Here is a 22,063-nt window from a genome sequence, read left to right as displayed (position 1 = left end):
TGTTCCTCTCAGCTCCGGCGAGGGAGCACGGGCGACCTCACCCGGTCCAGCCCCTGCGGCCAGGCTCCCTGTCGCCGGGGTCGCGGTCACGGTCACCGCGCGCGGCCGCCACCTTCCCGCGCGAACAGGAAGAGGGAAGGGGGCGCGGCCGACCCCCAAGCCGCCGGGGCGGGGCCGGCTCCGATTCCGGGGGGCGGGGCCAGACTCAGGGGGCGGGGCCAGGGCCGGCTCCGGGGGGCGGGGCCTGCGGGCGGCGCCCTGCCCCCCGAGGAGCCCCCGCGGCTCCGCCCGAATGTCCGCCTGACGCCCGGCTCCTCCCGCCGCCTCCTCGGCGCGCTTCTCCGAGGTGCCCGCGAGGCAACGCCCCGGGCAGCTAGGGAGCCGCTGCGGCCGCGGAAATCTGTACACACCGCAGCGCAGCCCCGGTAGCTGGGTCTCTGTGGCGCAATCGGTTAGCGCGTTCGGCTGTTAACCGAAAGGTTGGTGGTTCGAGCCCACCCAGGGACGGTAGCGTTTTGTTTTTCCTCTATGGGAAAATTCATTTTAAAATGGCAACAGGGAGATTTTTATAATGGAGCGATACTGCGACGCTTCTAGGACAGAGGAAGACGACGTCCAGTTAATGGTGTTCGGTGCCGGTGAATCCGAGAGCGACGCTGCTGCGGCGTGGTTTGCTCATTCTAGTTCAAACAAGTATGTGGGGGAAACGTGCACCCATGGTCCAGGAGACCTGCCCGACCTTGTTCATCAACAGCAGACACTGCAATGGCAAAAACAAACCCCAAACACGCAATTGTTCATTGGCAGGTGAATGAATAAATAACCATTGGTTTCTCTAGGAAAACCCGAAAGGCAAAGTGGTTATGCAATTTTGCCTTATGTGCAGCCAGAAAGATTGGAGGAGCCGTGGAGATGCAAACAGGCAAGAGGAGACATCTCAGACTGTGGAGGCACAATTCATCCCAAGCCACTGTGGGCTGAATTAAGCTGTGCTCTATCTAGCTTTTGGACCCAGGACTTCAATCTAGGCAAAGGCCTTAACTATTTACTTTGTTTAGACTCCCAGCAGAATTTTTCCTGAAATTATAAAGTGTAGAGGTTCCTGTTAAAAAATCTCAAACGACGTGTTTTCAACTCATCGCACAGAAGACGCAAATATTTTTCAAGCAGACGATTAACACACGATTTCCTCTTTTTTTCTGATTTTATTGAGAAGTAATTGACATTAACACTGTATACATACGATTTTCTATAAAGATAGGGAACCGCATGACAATATGATAACATGAGGCTGTAATTCATTCCTGCCAAGACTGAGGTCACCTGGTGCTCAGTAGGTAGGTGCTTTTTCTCTGGGATGTACCTACCATGAATAGACTTTAGAGACCTAGAAGAAGGAATTGTTAAACTATCTCACTAGGGTGTCTCTTAGGGAATGCTTTGACAAATGCTGGCTGACAACTATTTATCAAGTTACTGTCGATGATAAAATATCCTCTACTGCCTTGTTAGGAGCCCTCAGGAAGAAGACACAACATTGCACTTTTGGTGGAATTCCAGACAGAACAGTAGCCCGTCCCCACCCCCCCACCCCCCCACCCCCCCACCTCCCCACCCCCCCCACCCCTACCCACTGCCCCCCCACCCAAATGTTCTTAGCTAGGAGCCTTTCTGAAGCTCCTGGAAATTCCAGACTTTCCACCTACACTTCAGGATAGCTAACAGTGGAAATAAGAGAATGGGGGGGTGGAGGTGGAATTATGTCATAAGATCATTTACAGACTGTTCAAATTGAGTCTCACATTTCAAGATGAAGAAGCTGTAATATTTTCTGTTAACTGAAGTGACGGATCCTTCCACTTGGAAGCTGAGTATATTTACACTAGACTCTAAGCTCCTTGAAGGAAGAGACCATATTAATGATCATTTTAGTATCCAGAGGATTCCCTTCACCCTGTTTCCGAATGAAACCTTTTAGAGGTTATAAGCACTTACCAGGAGTTCTTTGAAAGGTCCAGTCTGCCTTACACCCTCTTCCTGGCCAGATGTCTGCCCAGCGTGCCCTTCCCCATCTCTGCTTACCTGGGTCACATCTGCTGAGAAGCTACCCCTGGGGAAGCCTCCCCAACACTGCTTCCATCTGATATAGATGCCCGTCCTCCGCGATTCATCATAGCACCCTGCAACCAGGGAGTTACTTGTCCCCTAAAAGTGACCGTGATCTCTTTAGAGGAGGAACCATGCCTTTATTCACGCTGCTCGCTCACCTAGCACAGGCCTGTCCCATGGCACACACTCAGGACCAGAGCCATCCCTGCCTTCCTGGGTACATGGTTCACAGAGGCCGACAGTCACATAAAAATGCATATGACCAAGGGTCAGCATGAGGAACACAGAAAAATGTCCCCTGGCCCTGAAGAAAGAAGTCAACTTAGATGGGCTGAACTGTCTTCATGGAGGACTTGAAATGACCCTGAAAGATCTGGACAAGGCACAAGGCAGGGGAGGGACATTTTAGGCTGGGGAGATTTCAGGACAAGATGAGGGGGTGGTGGGGGTTGTGGGTGGACTATGTGTACTTAGGGTTCAGTGAAAATGTTCTTAGCTTGCAAAAGGGCCCTGAAGACTGAGGGAAGAGGCTGGGCTTGACTCTGTAAAGGAGTCACTGTTAAAGGTTTCTGTTTTAGGACAGAAGGAAATCTATTTTTGGTGGTCAGGCTGACAATAGCATCAATAAGAAATAAGAGATCAGAGGACAGTTGAGACACACTTATATTTCAAAAGAGAAGCAGTGAGGCTCTGGGCTAAGGTGAGTAAAGGAAAGAAGGCATGGATGAATTCAAGGGAAGACTGGTTGAAACTTCGGGACGGAAACAGGAAGGAAGTGTGAGGGTGAAGCCCACATTTAAAGCTTGTTGTGTTCAGACCCCAAGTCATGTCTGACTCTTTGTGACTCCATGGACTGCAGCACATCACGCTTCCCTGTCCTTCACTATCTCTTAGAGTTTGCTCAAACTCATGTCCATTGAGTCAGTGATGCCATCCAACCATCTCATCCTCTGTCATCCCCTTCTCCTCCTGCCTTCAATCTTTCCCAGCATCAGGATCTTTTACAGTGAGTCGGTTCTTTGCATCAGGTGGCCAAAGTATTGGAGCTTCAGCTTCAGCATCAGTCCTTCCAATGAATATTCAAAGTTGATTTTCTTAAGGGTTAAAGCCTGAGGGACCCAGAAAAATGGTGATGCCTTTGCTTGATCTGGGACTTTGGAGGATTCTTAAAGAAAACTTGAAATTCAAAAAATTATAAATTGTCCATATTTTTAGCTTATCTAACCTATGGTCTAGACCATTCAGGTATGACCTAAATCAAATCCCTTATGATTATACAGCGGAAGTGAGAAATAGATTTAAGGGCCTAGATCTGATAGATAGAATGCCTGATGAACTATGGAATGAGGTTCGTGACATTGTACAGGAGACAGGGATCAAGACCATCCCCGTGGAAAAGAAATGCAAAAAAGCAAAATGGCTGTCTGGGGAGGCCTTACAAATAGCTGTGAAAAGAAGAGAAGCGAAAAGCAAAGGAGAAAAGGAAAGATATAAACATCTGAATGCAGAGTTCCAAAGAATAGCAAGAAGAGATAAGAAAGCCTTCTTCAGCGATCAATGCAAAGAAATAGAGGAAAACAACAGAATGGCAAAGACTAGGGATCTCTTCAAGATAATCAGAGATACCAAAGGAACATTTCATGCAAAGATGGGCTCGATAAAGGACAGAAATGGTATGGACCTAACAGGAGCAGAAGATATTAAGAAGAGATGGCAAGAATACACAGAACTGTACAAAAAAGATCTTCACGACCCAGATAATCACGATGGTGTGATCACTGACCTAGAGCCAGACATCCTGGAATGTGAAGTCAAGTGGCCCTTAGAAAGCATCACTACGAACAAAGCTAGTGGAGGTGATGGAATTCCAGTTGAGCTATTTCAAAACCTGAAAGATGATGCTGTGAAAGTGCTGCACTCAATATGCCAACAAATTTGGAAAACTCAGCAGTGGCCACAGGACTGGAAAAGGTCAGTTTTCATCCCAATCCCAAAGAAAGGCAATGCCAAAGAATGCTCAAACTACCGCACAATTGCACTCATCTCACACGCTAGTAAAGTAATGCTCAAAATTCTCCAAGCCAGGCTTCAGCAATATGTGAACCATGAACTTCCTGATGTTCAAGCTGGTTTTAGAGAAGGCAGAGGAACCAGAGATCAAATTGCCAACATCTGCTGGATCATGGAAAAAGCAAGAGAGTTCCAGAAAAACATCTATTTCTGCTTTACTGACTATGCCAAAGCCTTTGACTGTGTGGATCACAATAAACTGTGGAAAATTCTGAAAGAGATGGGAATACCAGACCACCTGATCTGCCTCTTGAGAAACCTGTATGCAGGTCAGGAAGCAACAGTTAGCACTGGACATGGAACAACAGACTGGTTCCAAATAGGAAAAGGAGTTCGTCAAGGCTGTATATTGTCACCCTGTTTATTTAACTTATATGCAGAGTACATCATGAGAAATGCTGGACTGGAAGAAACACAAGCTGGAATCAAGATTGCCGGGAGAAATATCAATAACCTCAGATATGCAGATGACACCACCCTTATGGCAGAAAGTGAAGAGGAACTCAAAAGCCTCTTGATGAAAGTGAAAGTGGAGAGTGAAAAGTTTGGCTTAAAGCTCAACATTCAGAAAACGAAGATCATGGCATCTGGTCCCATCACTTCATGGGAAATAGATGGGGAAACAGTGGAAACAGTGTCAGACTTTATTTTTCTGGGCTCCAAAATCACTGCAGATGGTGACTGCAGCCATGAAATTAAAAGACGCTTACTCCTTGGAAGGAAAGTTATGACCAACCTAGATAGCATATTCAAAAGCAGAGACGTTACTTTGCCAACAAAGGTTCATCTAGTCAAGGCTATGGTTTTTCCTGTGGTCATGTATGGATGTGAGAGTTGGGACTGTGAAGAAGGCTGAGCGCCGAAGAATTGATGCTTTTCAACTGTGGTGTTGGAGAAGACTCTTGAGAGTCCCTTGGACTGCAAGGAGATCCAACCAGTCCATTCTGAAGGAGATCAGCCCTGGGATTTGTTTGGAAGGAATGATGCTAAAGCTGAAACTCCAGTACTTTGGGCACCTCATGCGAAGAGTTGACTCACTGGAAAAGACTCTGATGCTGGGAGGGATTGGGGGCAGGAGGAGAAGGGGACGACAGAGGAAGAGATGACTGGATGGCATCACTGACTCGATGGACCTGAGTCTGGGTGAACTCCGGGAGTTGGTGATGGATAGGGAGGCCTGGCGTGCTGCGATTCATGGGGTCGCAGAGTCAGACACGACTGAGCGACTGATCTGATCTCTGAACCTGTGGTCAGTTCTCCACCATGGAGTTCATTGAGAACCTAGTCTCAGAAACAATCATTTTTTTTTTTTTAAGTTTAAGTTCATTTTAAGTTAAACTTCATTTATTTAAGATGCGCTTCCCCGGTGGCTCAGCTGGTAAAGAATCTGCCTGCAATGCAGGAGACCTGGGTTTGATCCCTGGGTTGGGAGGATCCCCTGGAGAAGGGAAAGGCCACCTGCTCCAGTATTCTGGCCTGGAGAATTCCATGGTCTGTATAGTCCATGGGGTCACAAAGAGTCGGACATGGCTGAGCGACTTGCACTTTCATTTATTTAAGAGTTTCCAGCAGACCACTTGGGGTTTCACAGAGCCCTGTGAAAATCTGAATGGGAAGCTAAAGCTCTTCTCCGCAGAATGTACACATTCACTGATAAATTTTTATGTACAGCATCCAAGGGAGTCACAGAGCCTCTGGAGCAGGTTCTTGGCCCTGTTTTGTATTTTATCCAATATGTATTCTAATTACTGATAAAAGTCATAAAGCATGTCAAATCCAAAGTGTTTAGGTATGGAAAAGTTACTAAACTGAAGATTTTAAGGTAACACAAAGAACTAGAAGGGTCTAATAGTATTGACAAGTCACAAAGAGAAGCCAGTTCCTTTTTTTCCCTTGCTGACAAATTAAGTACATTTGTAAAATTAGTAATAAAGGACTTGAGACAAAAAGAGCTGCCTGGAGGTTTTAACATTTAATGTTTTATTGTTGGGGCTTCCCAGATGGCTCAGGGGTAAAGAATCTGCCTGCCAATGCAGGAGATGTGGGTTCGATCCCAGGGTCAGGAAGATCCCCTGGAGGAGGGCATGGTGACCCACTCCAGTATTCTTGCCAGGGAAATTCCATGGACAGAGGAGCCTGGTGGGCTACCTACAGTCCATAGGGTCACAAAGAGTTGGACATGACTGAGCATGCATGCTCTATTGTTAACACTCTATTGGAACCACTGGATGTACTCTGTGAAGGGCTTTAATATACTGATGCTTTCAGGGTCCCTTCTGTAGGGATTTATACCATCACCAGATACCAATTTACATTTCTTTCCTTGGGAGTTAATGACTCCCAGCAAACTGTCATATTTGCTGTCATGCGTCACCCTCTCATAGGAATTGAGCCTTTTTTTTTTTTGCAGTAAAAACAAACCAAAAATTATTGTCTGTCAAAGATGACTCAAACTAGTTATTCTGAAACAAGTAAATCAGATACACACTTTAAAATAAGGAGATCCTCAACTGCCTTAGTAATAAGCTGAAAAAGTAGAGCATAGATTATTACATGCACATGTTGAGTATAATGATAGTTTAATTATCTAATATATTCACTTGTACTAGCATATATAGGCTGAGCTGATAATTGGAATTCAGTATAGTACCAGTACAGAGGTGACAATCTGCAATGGATAAGAACTCAATATAGAATTAAAGATTTAAAGATAGAATTTTTCTATTAATGACCATCCACAGAGATGCTTTATGGTAACGACAAGGTCTGTATCCGTGGGACTCTAGATTACAACTCAACATTTTGCCATCCTTCTGAATAGGCCTGGCTTATGTCATCTTGGGCCTTGGGGGAGCTTTAAATATCAGGTGAGCTGTAGACACACTTGAACTTCTCAGCATATTTAGATCATCTCTGCCTCCAAACCCAGTGGGAAGGTTATAATAAAGAGAAAACTGGCAAGAAGGGTGCTTGACCCAGCTATTAAGTGCCTGCAGTAACTAAACAGAAAACGCATTTTCATTTTGAGATTTGAAGTATTTCATAGGAGCCTCTTTTCTCCCAATGACCTCTTGGTTCTTGGTTACATTTAATCTCCTGATTAAACTTCTCCAGTACCAGATTCCTTGGCACTTTGGCACTTGGCTGTTGTGAAGAAGTTATTTATATAAGTGCCTTTTGTGGGTTTGCTTTACTCAGAAATGTCCTGGTGTGCCTGTCAGCCACCTGTGTCTCTTCTGTGTTTCTTGAGGGAACATGGATGGGAGAAAGGGGGGTGAGGATCTCCTGGAGGCAAAAAGCAAGAGGGCCAGAAAGACAGTCTACCATTTAGATGCCTTTACCACCTACAAATAGCAACCCACTCCAGTATTCTTGCCTAGAAAATCCCATGGACGGAGGAGCCTGGTGTCCATGGGGTCGCAGAGTCAGACACGACTGAGGGACTTCACTTTCACTTCACTTTCACCACCTACAGAGTATCCACACACCATCTTGGCCTCCTGGTTCCTGTGTCTTCTCACTTGTCCTCAGCTCCTGACCCAACCTTGGCCTTGCACCTCCCTTGTCATCCTTCAGACCCCGTCATCACAGGTCAGTGCACTGTCTGAAAGCTCAGGCTCAAGCATACCACTTTCTAACCAGCTTACTTCCTCCATGAGTCCCACTCCAGCATTCTCTGAACCCATCTCCAGTCCATGGAGGTCTGCCACCACTTTTTGAATGACCATCCCTTATCCCATGCCCCTCCTAACCCTCCCTCCTTATCCTTTACTATAATCATTTTCTTGCCTAAAACCTGAACTCCATTCTCTTCTGTGTCGTTTGTCTGACAAAGCCTCTAACTTCAGCTAACTCTACCTTCCCATCTATTCTCAGTCCTGCACCCGAGCCACACACATGGTTGGAGAAAAACAAACAACCATTTTAGCTGGTCTCAGTAGAGTTTACTGAGGGTCGGACATGACTGAGCGACTTCACTTTCACTTTTCACTTTCATGCATTGGAGAAGGAAACGGCAACCCACTCCAGCGTTCTTGCCTGGAGAATCCCAGGGACGGGGGAGCCTGGTGGGCTGCCGTCTATGGGGTCGCACAGAGTCGGACACGACTGAAGCGACTTAGCAGCAGCAGCAGAAGAGTCAGGGGTTAGTTCTTGTAGCCACGGTTGGCCTCTGGTGCACTCGAACTTCCAGCCCTTGGAGTGTACAAAGGGTTTGGTGTGGCTATGCAGGGTTCCTGAGGCCTTGCCGAAATGCCTGTACACCTCTCTCCGCCCTTGAGAGGACCAGAAAGGAGGACAGTGCCACAGCCCTTGGGGGAGTCCAGGGCCAGCTGGTCGAAGGTGAGGCTCTTGCTCCCTGGCCTTGATACGACTCCGGGTGCAGCTGCTCACTCACAGAGCACACACCTTGTTTGTGCACTTCCTGGACATGCACATCAGTGATTATAGTTCCCACGATCACAGATGTTTTGCCTTCCCAGCTAGGAAACCCTATCTTCTGATCACCCAGGAAAGGGAACGCATCCAAAATTGAATAAATTCTTTCCTTTAAAGGTTTTCCTTCCCGAGTCTGTCCCATCTCAGTAGACAGAACCACCCATGTGTTCAGGCAATGAAATCTGAGCTCCCTCTTTGCATCCTCTTTCTACCCCGCAGTCAACCATCAACTCGACCTGCTGGCTCCACCTCTGAAATGCAACAGTGGTCCAGCTGTTTATCACCTCCACAGCTGTCTGAACTGAGACTGTCGCAAACTAGCACTTCCATTCTGACAACCGCAGTCAGTGATCTTTTAAAACCTCTTGACTAGATTGTACCATTCTCTTGTCTGGAAACTTCTGGTGGCTTCCTGTTATTTTCGGGAACCATATGTGATCTGGTTTCTGCCAACCTCTTTAACCCGATGTTCTAATTCTCCTTCCCTTGCTCACTGTTCACACTGGCCTCTTCCCTGTTCTCAACCATGCCAAGCACCCTCACACCGCAGGGCTTTGTTCTTCCTGGATAATGCCCTTCATTCAGTCACATGGTCAATTCCTTAACTTCACTGAAGGACCTGTTCAAATGTCACCCCCCCCCCAAGTCCACCTGGTCTAAAATAATCTGCCCATCACTTTTCTCCATAGCATTTAGTACCATCTGACATTTATCAATTATTAGCCTGTATTTGTGAATTTGCCTACTTGCTAAAATTTGTAACTCTAAAAGTCAATACCTGCAGTGCTTCTGTGGTCATCTGTGGATGTGTACACAGCACTGAAACATCTGAGTCCCTTGCAGAACATCTGGTCTGTGCCACAAGGTCCTCAATGTGCGGTAGAGATCACTTGGTGTGAACTGAACATGCTCATGTACATCTTGGATAGGACCAGACTTCAAGGACTGCTGGCATGGACCCAACGTCTTATGGACATTTTTTGTGCTTTTTGTTGGTTATTTTGTGGTTTAAAATTGCCCTGAAGCATGGTACTCAAGTCCTATCTCCTGTTCCCAAGCTCAAGGAAGGTGTGATGTGCCTTATGGAGGAAAATATGTGTGCAGGATAAGCTCCATTCAGGCACTGTTGGCCCCGTGTTCAACGTTAGTGAAGCAATAATATCTATTACATAAGGTATCTTTAAACAGAAAGACACAAAAAACACCATTTGTTGATCAAATGATGAAGATGTTGTGAACAGAGGTTCACAGGAACCTAACTGTACTGTATTCCCGCCAGGAGCAGTGGTTCAGTAATTGCTAATGCAGTGTTCAGGGCAACTTTACAGAACTACCAAACAGCAAGAGTCAACCACATCCATTTCCTATTACCACCTAACATTATAGATTTACCTTCTTGTTTAAAAGGCAAATGACTGAAAGGCAAGGATTTCCTTTTGTTATTATTTTTTTTTTATTGCCTTATATCAGCTTTATAACAATGCTTGACATTCAGCAGAAACCTAGAAATATTTGAGTGAATAAAACAAGTGAAGGATGGATAAGCAATGCCTCAAAGACATTCAAATGGCTAAGAGTTACTGTAAATATTCAGCCACACTAGTCATCATTGAAATGTAACCAAAATGAGCCAAGGTTCTCCCTCCCATGACCAATGCTACTTCCTAGTGCTGATGAGGATTCAGCAAAATGACTCAAGCCATTATTAAAAGACCAAAAATAAAAGTGCATATTCTTTGACCCAGCAATTCCACTCCCAGAAAATAAAACCTGGATCTGTGAAAAATTTTTGTCAATAGGTATAATTAACAATAACAAAACAGTACAAATCACTTCAAAATATAAATTGATGAAACAGTGGTAATACAATGTAACATTATGTAGCTATCCGAAAGGTGTCAAAAACTAAAGATGGAAAAAATGCTCATTAAACATGAACACAGATCATTAACAGGTATGACAGAAGCTTTTATTTCTTAAAAGTCTAAATGCATAAAAACATGAAAATGCAGTAGTTATTATCACTAAATGTTAAGATGAATAATCTGAAATCTTGGTGTTTTCTTGTATTTTCCCAGTTTCTCCTTATAATAAACATGTCACTTTTGTAATCAGAAAAAAAGGAAGGGAGGGAGGTTTGGAAGTAAATTTGATGAATCAATTCTGAAGTTCTGAGTCCCGAGCAAAGTATTCTTTCCCCAAGATGGCCACCCTTAAACCTTAGTAATTCTGCTACTAATTCAAATTAATACAGCAGGAGGTGCTGTTCGGGCACCCAAAGTTTAAATGAAGCTACAGGTTCATATAAGGAACCTTATATGTTCATATAGGAACATATAAATTCAGCACCTCTTATTGTTGTAGTAACCACTCTACTCATTCCCAGCTCTACAACTTATTAGCTCGATGGCGTTTCCTTAACTGTTAAAGGTGATAAGAGTACTTTGCTCATAGGAACGTTGAGGTTTAAATGAATTAACATTTCATTTATAATAGAACCCAACATATGCAAGCCTTACATGTACTGGCTATTTCTGCCAAAACATAACTGTTAGATGGTGTGTTCCACTTTGGCTACAGAAATAAGTGTCTTAGGGGAGAAAGAAAGATGATACTTATAATCTCTTAGCACATCAACACAAAAATACATTACTTTTTCCTTTTATAGATCATTTTTTGATCACAGCATTATGCAACATTCTAGTTATGAGTTTCCTGCCATCTTTTTTAAGGAGAGAGAGAGGAGACAAATTATATGGGGGGGAAGTTTACATTCTATACCACTCTACTGGTACAAGAAACACGCTTAGGCTCTTATCTAAGACCACAGCACCATTAGCAAAAACAGTCACATGCTCACATACCATATATAGTCACTTAAGTTTGTATCAACTAGTGTTTCTCCTGAACCAACAAAACTAAAATTTGAAATGTAGAAATTTAGTATACTCAACTGTAAAACTGCTAGAAACTATACACTACTTTTCATTTTTAACATTTTCAAATCCTCATTCACCTACAACCACAAAATGAAGCCAAAAAGAAGAACACATTCATCATTATTTAAACTTATGAAACAGATCACAGGCTTCATGGGCATGCCGCTGCTACTGCCAAGTCGCTTCAGTCATGTCCAACTCTGCAACCCCATGACTGTAGCCTGCCAGGCTCCTCTGTCCAAGGGATTCTCCAGGTAAGAATACTGGAGAGGCAAAACCTTCAGTAGCTTACATTTTGTTCATGACAAGGCCAGTGTGTCAAACACTACCTAGAAATACAGTAAATTTTTCCAAGAGTAGTAATAAATATTAAACTAAAAAGAGCCAAAAGCACTCAACAATTCTCAAACAGATATTCATCAAAATGAGGTAAGTCTAATGTGTCATTTGCTAAAGAATTTAATGCTGAAGCAGAAAAAAACTCATCAAAAATATCAGCCTTCATGGGACTTTCCGAGTTCAATGTTCTAATAAAGGCATTATTTGTGAGTGAATCTGGCTGAAGTTCACTCTGATTTTTCTTGGGGCTGCAGTAATTATGCTCCTGCCTCAGATGTGTGTTGTGGGCAATACTGTTTAATTCATTGGGAACTGGTGCCGGGATGTGACTATCTCCCACTTCTAAATACCTGAAGTCAGCCTCCCCGTTTTCTGAGAGCTCTGTTGAAACCACAGTGGCTGGGGACAGTAACTCTGCTAGAATTTCTTCATGCGACTGACCACCGTACGGGGAAACACCAGGAACCGTGGTGCACCCTGATTTATTATCGGCAATGTCAATTTGACGCTGCAGTTCTTGTAGCAAGCCTTCTATTGACTCACCGTCATTTGGAGACCCACAATGAGACACCTGTTCCGAAGGTTCACTTGGAAGTGTTCCGTTTTGGGGGGAAGACATTAGAGCGGCTAATTTCTTCTTTTTTGCCTTAAGTTTTTTAAGAAGTTTTAGACGGAGTTTATGAATCTGACCCTCAATTGTGTCTCCATGGTTTGGTGAAGAAACACCATTTTCATTTCCATGAGAATTGTGGTTGAGGTGAGCTCCACAGGAGGCACTTTCACATCTCTTCCAAACTTCCGAATCACCAGTGCCATCAGCACGGGGAGGGGAAACTGTGCTGGCTGGTGACTGATGGCTTGGAGGAGAGTTACTCAGCAGAGGCGGCTTAGCTGCCCTCCTGTGAGCTTTCCTGGAGGCCTGGCTGGCCTTTTGATTTGAACCTTTAGTTTGAAAGCCACCAAAATTACTTGCCCCCTTAACTGAAGGCTGCAAATCAGTCACAGTGTTTCTGTTATGAGCTGAAACACAAGAGGGCATAAAAGAAACACCCTTGCTTAATAAGCCTTTAACCCAACTTCCCACAAATGGCTTCTTCTGATTCTCTTTCAGAGGTGGATTCTGTAACGGCTTAGCCGTTACAGTTTGAGAAAATGCTGTGGTTTCTTTTTCCTTCCAATCAGATACCTGAGATGTAACATGTTGTTCTGGATTTAACTTCTCCGTTTCTGCTACAAGAAATTGTTTCAGTGAAGCATTCCTCTCTAGGGCAGCTATACCCTCAGTGTCTACTGACTTTACTTGCTGTGTAAGGTCACCGGCCTGAGTGTCATTCACAGGCTGAGTAACTGCAGTATCTTCTGTAGACACCTGTACTGATGGCATAGTTAAGAGTTGGGATGAAGAGCTTAAATCCATAGACTGGTTGTGGGTAAGCTTGTCCTCGCATGGGGCCACTAAAAAAGCTATGAGTGGCTCCTCTGACTGCAAAGTGTTTGCTTCAACAACCCCTGCATTTTCTGCCACAGGTTTGTGTTCTAATAAAAAACCTTCAGAGTTGGACTGTACTTCTTCAAGTGTCAAAGGTAAGATATCGCTGTCAACTGAACCTTTCAGATTTGGAAGGGAATGATGTCCAGGAGCTATGGCTTCATCCTGTGAGAGGGTATTAGGAACCATGGACACATCTGTGGGGTGCGTTCCTGAGGATGGTTCAGCTGAGGCAGCTTCGCCTGCAGAACATGCTGCTGGAGACGCTTGCTTCTCATCGCCAAAAGCATACTGGTCACTAGTCTTTTTAAGTGGATGGCAGGCAGGTGCTTTATCTGTCATCTGGGATGTTTTTCTTTCCCAAATAACAATATGTATCTCCGAAGCAGGAACCTGAAATGTCTCATGCCTTTCAGAACACAGGCCTTTTAAGTCATCACATTCTAGCCAACTTCCTGGGGAATGGGGAGTGAAAGTGAAAGAGGTTAGACGCTCGAACAGACCACTATTCTAGGTAACTTTCTTCTGGCCTTTTTAACTGCTATTATTACTGAATACCCACCAAAAGAGAACTTGAAAACACGGCCTTATCCTTATGTCACCATTTTTCTCTGCTGAATGTCAAGTCCTTGGATTTGGATAACAAGTTATGGACAAATATCCAGAAATGTGAAAAACTGAGGCAGTGTTTCCTCTTTTCTAAAATGCTCATAGAAATCAAGACAGAAGTATCTTTAACTTCTGGAATTCAGCGTGCAGTATCACCTGATATATATAACAATATCAGAAAATAGATTTAAGTTTTTCATATATATGAATTTTCAAGATAAATGAAGCTTGTTACCATAAGTACCAACATTAATTTGATTATTTTATTGGTGGGGGGGGGGCGGTTAGGAAAAAAATATAAGCTTAGGTTTTTGGGTGTCTGCTCTTATTTCTAAGCTCCTGTTTTCTCATTTGTCAAGTAGGGATGAGATGATCAATGACAGGGAAAGACATTAAATACCCCCTCTAAAACACCAAAAAAATCACAAACAAAACTATCTGCTAAATAAGTTTATGTCGATACAGTCTTATAAACAATCCGAACCCAGTACTTCTTATCCTATACCCATTAAAACTTTGAGAATATTTTCTTTGCCTAGGTCAGTGGATCTCCACCACAAACATATGTTAGAACCATCTGATTACTATTTGGGCTGAACTCTCAGAGATTAATTCACTGCTCTAGAGAAGAGACAGGACATTTTTTATAAGCTAACCATACAATTTTTATATATTTGACAAAGTTGGAAAACACCTAACGTCTTCTCTCTGAAGAGGATTTTTCATTCTTTGGAATGCAATTAGAAAACTAAAATTTTTTTTCAAATTTCTTTTTAAGTTATTGAGAACTCTAATCCCACCCTAAATTCTGAAGTAGGGTAAAACTTTAAGGTAATATCTATATTTATGAGTTTCCATTTGCAAAGTGCTTTTATAAGCATATTGTGATATGTATCCAAACTCTCCCCAGGAAGAACATTCAGTGAAAAACAGCAAACTATAAACCAATAGTAGTCTCTCACCTCAATCTCTGTTTAAAAAAGCAATATGCATATGCATGTGTATACTCATAAAAATGCTGATATAAACAAACAAAGGCAGCCATGAGTGATTCTAAAGCAGGCTGATGGGGTAGAGGAGAGGAGTGGGGTTGTAACAGGCAAGGACAAGAAGAGAGAAAAGAATGTCAAGGCAACGTTTGTCTTAAAAGAACAACAAACTAGAGTTCAGTCCCCATGCCTATTATCATAAAAGAAAAACGTTTAAGCACTTACCATCAGCATCTAAAATCCATGTTACAAAATGATTATTTGCTTGGTACTGAATTACAGAAGTTACTTGATAAAGACAGCCTTCAGAATGAAATGAATAGCGCTGCAAGTCATTATGGGGTAAGCCTTCCACAAAGTGCAACATGAATACGAGCGAGACTCTGTAGGGGAGAAAGGCAAGAGAAGTCAAATGAATGTGATGCCATGTGTCTGGCTGCACAAAAGATGGTCTGAGGCAAGTGAGTCACGCATAACACTCCCAAGGCCAACTGCACTGCTTTTTCTTGAGAACCTCCAGATGTGTGCCTTAATTAGAAACGGAGAACTCATTTGAAGACGTGTGTAACAGTACACCCTTCTCAGAATGGTGTCAGTGACAGTTGGAGGCCATCATGTAGTAAAGCTCTAACACAGGCCATTAAACAAAACTTGCTCTGTAAGCTGCAATAGTGCTTTGGCTTACAGAAGATCTCTTGAAAACTACCTCACAGAATCAAAAGAAAAAAATCTAGACCTTTGAGAATTTTCTTTGGCACCAAGTGCCCAAATTAACTGCTTTTTTGTTAGACGGGACAGGTAATATGTGAAACAAAATAACAAACCTAAAATATTCAAATAAACATTTTAATAAATCGAATAAGCTAATAATTCAGCCTATTTCTCTGTTTTCTCAGGAAGTAGACAGACCCATCAAGTTAAAATTCTACTTACAAAAAGTTTATTTCTAAGTAGAAAAGAAAACATACTGGTTGATTTACTATAAATTTCAAAACATCTGTAATTTCAAAAATACATTACAGTAACATGACAAACCAGAGAACAGAACCCAGAATAGGCCTCAAATAACTAAATTTAACAGAACTTTCAGGATTTATAAAAAGTGTTGAATATCTCTTTTCCCAGGTATTTAAACAGATGTCAAAACTTACTTAGCTTATCAACATTTATTCAGCTGAAATAAACTTGAATCAGTGTCCAAAAATGTAGATTATCCAAACTGACAAGGGATAATTTGTAAATTATCCCTTGTCAATCTATTAGAGAATAATCTGATCTTTACGTAACTATAAATAAAAAGTCCTGCAAACTGTCTATATCAATAAATTCTGTTTTTTGCCACACATTGATCTGCGATGCCACAAGTGGGGAGAATTTAAAAACTGTGAAGCGTTTAAGTGTTTAGAAAATTAATGGGCATTTGAAGAATTTGGAGAAAATTCACAATGCATATATAACAAAGCAAATGAAAACACAATCAATAACTCCAGGAAAAATAAAGAGCTATGAAAGAGATGAAACATAACCACATATACTCCTTGGCAGGAGAAGGGATGTATGTATACTCATAATAAACAATGAAGTACTGTTTTAACCAACAAATGTAGTCATATTGGAAGAACAGGGAGAGGTTAAACACAGGCGGGGCCCAGGTGATGGTGTGAGAGTCCCAGTCCTCAACTATTTTAAAAGGTGGCAAAGGCACACTGTACTGAAATGTCAAAGTGAATGCTACCTTAAAGGTTTAAAGCAGATGCCTGGAAATGGACTAGAAGGAACGCTGTTCTTTTCTCCTTTTAGGTCTTGGCACTAGTAGATTAACTGAGATTTTGTTACTTGGGTGAAAATAAAACCTTTAGGAAAGGTTCTGAGGGATTTCTTGGCACATTCAAAGCCATCGGGAAAAGGGAAGAGACGGTTAATGTCACTGATTCTTTACTACATCAAATGAAACCTCAAAACATGTCCTTTAGGGAGGGACAAAGTTACAGAGGAGGTACATGTGTGAGTGTGTTAACAAAAAAGAGAGAGAAACTGCCTAACGTGGAACTGCTGCTGCTGCTGCTGCTAAGTCACTTCAGTCGTGTCCGACTCTGTGCGACCCCACAGACGGCAGCCCACCAGGCTCCCCCATCCCTGGGATTCTCCAGGCAAGAACACTGGAGTGGGCTGCCATTTCCTTCTCCAATGCATCAGAGTGAAAAGTGAAAGTGAAGTCGCTCAGTCGAGTCCGACTCTTCAGGATCTCATGGACTGTAGCCCACCAGGCTCTTCTCTCCATGGATTTTCCAGGCAAGAGTACTGGAGTGGGGTACCACTGCCTTCTCTGAACATGGAACTGACCTGTGAGCTTTTACAGAGATGGGGCTTCTGATAATACTAAAAAAGAAAATTCTAATCAGTCCACCCACTGAGGAAAAACAGAAGGGTTGGTGATATATAATGAAGATATATCTGCTCAAGGACAGCAGAAAGCTTACAGAAGAATGAAGAATTAGCACGCTGAAGTCTGGGAGAAGATGGAAACTCAGATAGATGAGCCTATGGCTCATTTTGAATCATCTTAGTTCTTGAAACCAGGTTAAGGAAATCCCAGAATTCTAATGACTCTAGGCACTTGATACAGGTAAGGAAAGTGGAAGTTTAATAAGCTTAAAAGAGAGAGAAGACAAAGAAAAAAAGGAGGAGAGAGAGTAGGTGTGGGGTCAGACAATTACCCTAAGTCAGCTCTGCAGTGGTGTGTCACCTGAACAGCTTACCAGAGCTCCTGACAGAGAGAAGCACTTTGGCAATTCATAAACCTATGCTAACTCAAACTTCTGAAAAGCAAGTTGCAGTCATCACTTTCAATACTACACACTGGGGAAAAAAAAAAGTAAATCCACATTCACTTCGTTCTAAAAATAGTAAGGCAATTTAAACTCACTTTTCTAATACCATTTTTCTTATTTGTGACTTATTGTTGCAATTGTTACATGGACCAAAATGGGCAGCCTTAAGTGGGTGCCACTCAGGGATGACATTTGTAAAGGTGACCAGATTCTTCATACATCTATTAAAAAAAAAAAAGACATAATTTTGATTAAGTTAAATTCATTCATGTTACCTTAAATCAATGACTAAAACAGAAGGCACTTTATTTATTCATACTTTCCTATTCCTGCAAATTTATGTCAACGTTCCTTCCTAACCCTATCCTAGTAAAGTTCTCTGTAAGGACTCTCCACATTAATTATCTATAGTTTCTCAGCTATGAGATGAAAATGTTAAAGGCAGGGCTTCTCAAGGGCAATCCCGCTGCTATACGTTTCGCACTGGGTTCTTCTTCGCTGGAGGGCACTGACCTGTGCACTGGAGGATGCTGGGCCTCATTCCTGGCCTCTCTTCACACGAGACGCCGTAACAGCCTCCAGCTGCAGCAACCAGCTATCTCCAGACACTGCCAAACGTCCCAGGGCAGGAAAGTGCCCCGAGTGAAGGACCACTGCTTTAAGGCTTTCAAATGTACTACGAGTTCATCCTTACTCAAAAGATTCACCATCTGGCTATCCATTACTAACAACCAAAAATGAAAAGGGCACTTACAAAAACATATATTCGGGAATAGCAACAATTAATTATTTTGATTCTTAAACTATAAGTATCAGTTGTGAAAAAACACGGTTTTCACAGTTTACATGAGTTCTAAATTTTGCACTTAAGCCTGAATATTTGATAGCAAAAGCATCTGCAAACATGATCTTTACAGAGGCACACTACAATTCAACTCAATTAACAGTATCTTTAAAAGAGCAATTATTTATTATCTAAGAGACACCACCTTCTTTTATAAATAACAACAAATACCAGTAAGTAACTTATATGTGAGGTAAGCACAGGCTGTTACAAATAGATCAATTCTCAGGGAAGCTAACATTTTAAAGGCAAAGCCACATAAAGGTATCAACAAACGCACTGTTATTTCTGCTACATTCTCAGTTTCCAAAGATAAATATTAAGTAAAGGCTCCTATTTTTCATTAATAAAAGGGAGTTTGTCTCAGCAAAAAAGCATTAATGCCCCACATGACATCTCACATTCCTGAGCAGCTACGACATATAAGGCACTGAGCCAAACTCATCTACCAAAACATCCCTGTGGCAGGCGCTCTTTTCATCCCCATTTTACAGATGAGGAAAACGAGACACATCAGATGATAAACCTGAGAGACATGAAATGAGTTCAGGGAGCCCAACTCAAAGGTCTTTAACTGCCTGCAGAAACTATCTTCTAAGTCAAGTCAAAAGCTCTTAAACTAGCACTAAAAACAGCAGCACACAAACGAACAAGTTTGCTGATATTCTTCCACCAGATTAAGTGAAAGTAAGTTTCAATGTAATGCCACTTCATTTTAAGCTTTTCCCCTCTAACTACTTTTACTTTTAGAGCAAAAAAACTTTAACGAAAAAAAAAGGGAGGGGGGCAAGTGGTTGGCGGATTCTCTCCCTTGAGCTCTCATGGTTTTTCTATACGGCTCCAAAAGGCACTTTTCACTTTGTATTCAAAGCCAACAGATCAAAATAACTGCTAAGTCACTGGCCCTCTGTTATGTTTCCATGTTACTTCCCTAACTAACTGTCTGAATTTGGCCAGAATAAAGATGATTTCTGTTGAGTTCCTGGCACAGAGAATATGCTCAGTGAAAAGCTGTCAAACAACTGAGATAGAGATTCTGGAAAAGCTATCATCAAGCTGACTGTCGGCTTCAGGCTTGTTTCTGTTATTTGTATTATTTAAGACCCAGGTGGAGATTAGGCAGCATACCTCAGTGAGCAGGCAAGTCTGAGGGGACAGAAAGCCTAAGCCTTCTAAGTAAGAGTTGTTCTACTTACTAGTCTGTCACCTCAGGCATCAATTTAACCCCTTTCAAGTTTCAGTTTCCGCATATGTCAAACGAGGAGAAAGTCAAATAATTTATAGAACTCAATGCCAGAAGACCTAGAAGCAGATGCTTGTTCTAATACTCATACAAAGTTACTTAAGTCCTAGGTATGAGTGAAATGCTAAGTCTTACTCTGTTCCCTGATGGACAGGGAAGCCTGGTGTGCTGCAGTCCACAGGGTCACAAAGAGTCAGATACGACTGAGCAACTGAACTGAACTCTGTTCTAGTCCTTTTGACTTAACTGATCAAAAAAAAAAAAAAAAAAAACAAATGCTTCCTGGTTCTACAGGTTGGATTTCCTAGAGCATTCTCTCACACTCAGCTCTCCTTGACTAATCCCTAAATACCTGAAAATAGTCTCAGTTAAGATAATGAATATCTGAAGTAGTATTTCTTCATATACATTTATTCAATAACTTGGAGACTCCAAATTTTCTAGTTTACTAACAGATGAATTCAATAAAAGAGGAAAGGATTTTACCTCTATTGTAACAGTTTGAATAAATGACCAACAGAACCAGCGTGGTCACGTTTTAATTGCCAGCCAGCCAGTGACTTTCTCATACATGGACACAGCAAGGGTGTCGTGTCTGATAAATTTTCTCTCCCTGACTCCTCTTCCAAAACCTAATTTCTCTTTTTTTTTTTAATATGGTAGGGGTATGGAAGCAAAATAACTTAGCAGCTTCTTTCTTCTCCATGTTTCGTCCTGAGTACCAATCTCAGGGTCATGTACAACAATCGTGATCTCTCTAATCCTCACCTAGAGGCAGCAGGGAAGTAGAAAGCTGAGACAGTTCACGTGTAGAAGGATTCTGGTGGTGGCTCTTTCATAGGACTAAGGGAAGGAATGGGAGAGCATAAGTTACCTCTAACATCTGCTGCCAAGACTCTGGGAGCCTAAAATCAAGTTTCCACAATGTTGAAAACAAGCAAACAAAAGCCCTAGTCTCTAATATAGGAGTAAACAAAACACATATGACTTTGCAAAGAATTCTAAGAGGTATACTTACTCAGCGGGGAATCCAGCAGAAGTGGGGGAGGCAGGGGACTGTGCTACTTCACCATTTAGTCCCCACTTCCCACTAAAGAACTTCTTAACAAAATTCCTTCTAGTAATCTATCAAACCATTTATGTTTATTTATTATACCCAGCTGTGGATGTGACTGGTGATAGAAGCAAGGTCCGATGCTGTAAAGAGCAATATTGCATAGGAACCTGGAATGTCAGGTCCATGAATCCAGGAAAACTGGAAGTGGTCAAACAAGAGATGGCAAGAGTGAATGTCAACATTCTAGGAATCAGCGAACTGAAATGAACTAGAATGGGTGAATTTAACTCAAATGACCATTATATCTACTACTGCGGGCAGAAATCCCTCAGAAGAAATGGAGTGGCCATCATGGTCAACAAAGAGTCCGAAATGCAGTACTTGGATACAATCTCAAAAACAACAGAATGATCTCTGTTCGTTTCCAAGGCAAACCATTCAATATCACAGTCATCCAAGTCTATGCCCCAACCAGTAACGCTGAAGAAGCTGAAGTTGAACGGTTCTATGAAGACCTACAAGACGTTTTAGAACTAACACCAAAAAAAGATGTCCTTTTCATTATAGGGGACTGGAATGCAAAAGTAGGAAGTCAAGAAACACCTGGAGTAACAGGCAAATTTGGCCTTGGAATACGGAATGAAGCAGGGCAAAGACTAATAGAGTTTTGCCAAGAAAATGCACTGGTCATAATAAACACCCTCTTCCAACAACACAAGAGAAGACTCTACACATGGACATTACCAGATGGTCAACACCGAAATCAGATTGATTATATTCTTTGCAGCCAAAGATGGAGAAGCTCTATACAGTCAGCAAAAACAAGACCAGGAGCTGACTGTGGCTCAGACCATGAACTCCTTATTGCCAAATTCAGACTTACATTGAAGAAAGTAGGGAAAACCACTAGACCATTCAGGTATGACCTAAATAAAATCATTTATGATTATACAGTGGAAGTAAGAAATAGATTTAAGGGCCTAGATCTGACAGATAGAGTGCCTGATGAACTATGGAATGAGGTTCGTGACATTGTACAGGAGACAGGGATCAAGACCATTCCCATAGAAAAGAAATGCAAAAAAGCAAAATGGCTGTCTGGGGAGG

General features: G+C 42.3%; 1 protein-coding gene and 1 non-coding gene across 6 annotated transcripts in view; one reads left to right on the top strand and one right to left on the bottom strand.

The window, feature by feature from the left end:
• Positions 1 to 433: 433 nt before the first annotated feature.
• TRNAN-GUU lies at positions 434 to 507 on the top strand. Its single transcript has one exon. It is a non-coding gene; the product is annotated as a tRNA-Asn (tRNA).
• A 9,538-nt stretch (positions 508 to 10,045) lies between these two features.
• Positions 10,046 to 22,063, bottom strand: part of USPL1 (ubiquitin specific peptidase like 1) — a 28,923-nt gene continuing 16,905 nt past the window's right edge. For 3 of the 5 annotated variants that reach the window (XM_006078589.3, XM_006078588.3, XM_025262900.2), the window contains 3 exons: positions 17,908 to 18,033; positions 15,207 to 15,364; positions 10,046 to 13,838 (listed from right to left, as the gene is read on the bottom strand). In XM_006078589.3, coding sequence (XP_006078651.3) covers positions 11,950 to 13,838; positions 15,207 to 15,364; positions 17,908 to 18,033 — 2,173 coding nt within the window. In that variant the 3' untranslated portion in view covers positions 10,046 to 11,949. Of the gene's footprint in view, positions 14,149 to 15,206; positions 15,365 to 17,907; positions 18,034 to 22,063 lie in introns of all 5 variants that reach the window. The other 2 variants (XM_006078591.3, XM_006078590.3) reach the window with 2 other exon arrangements.

This window comes from Bubalus bubalis, chromosome 13 (genome assembly GCF_019923935.1).
Source record: "Bubalus bubalis isolate 160015118507 breed Murrah chromosome 13, NDDB_SH_1, whole genome shotgun sequence".
Taxonomy (NCBI): domain Eukaryota; kingdom Metazoa; phylum Chordata; class Mammalia; order Artiodactyla; family Bovidae; genus Bubalus; species Bubalus bubalis.
This window is presented reverse-complemented; position numbering and strand designations above follow the sequence as displayed.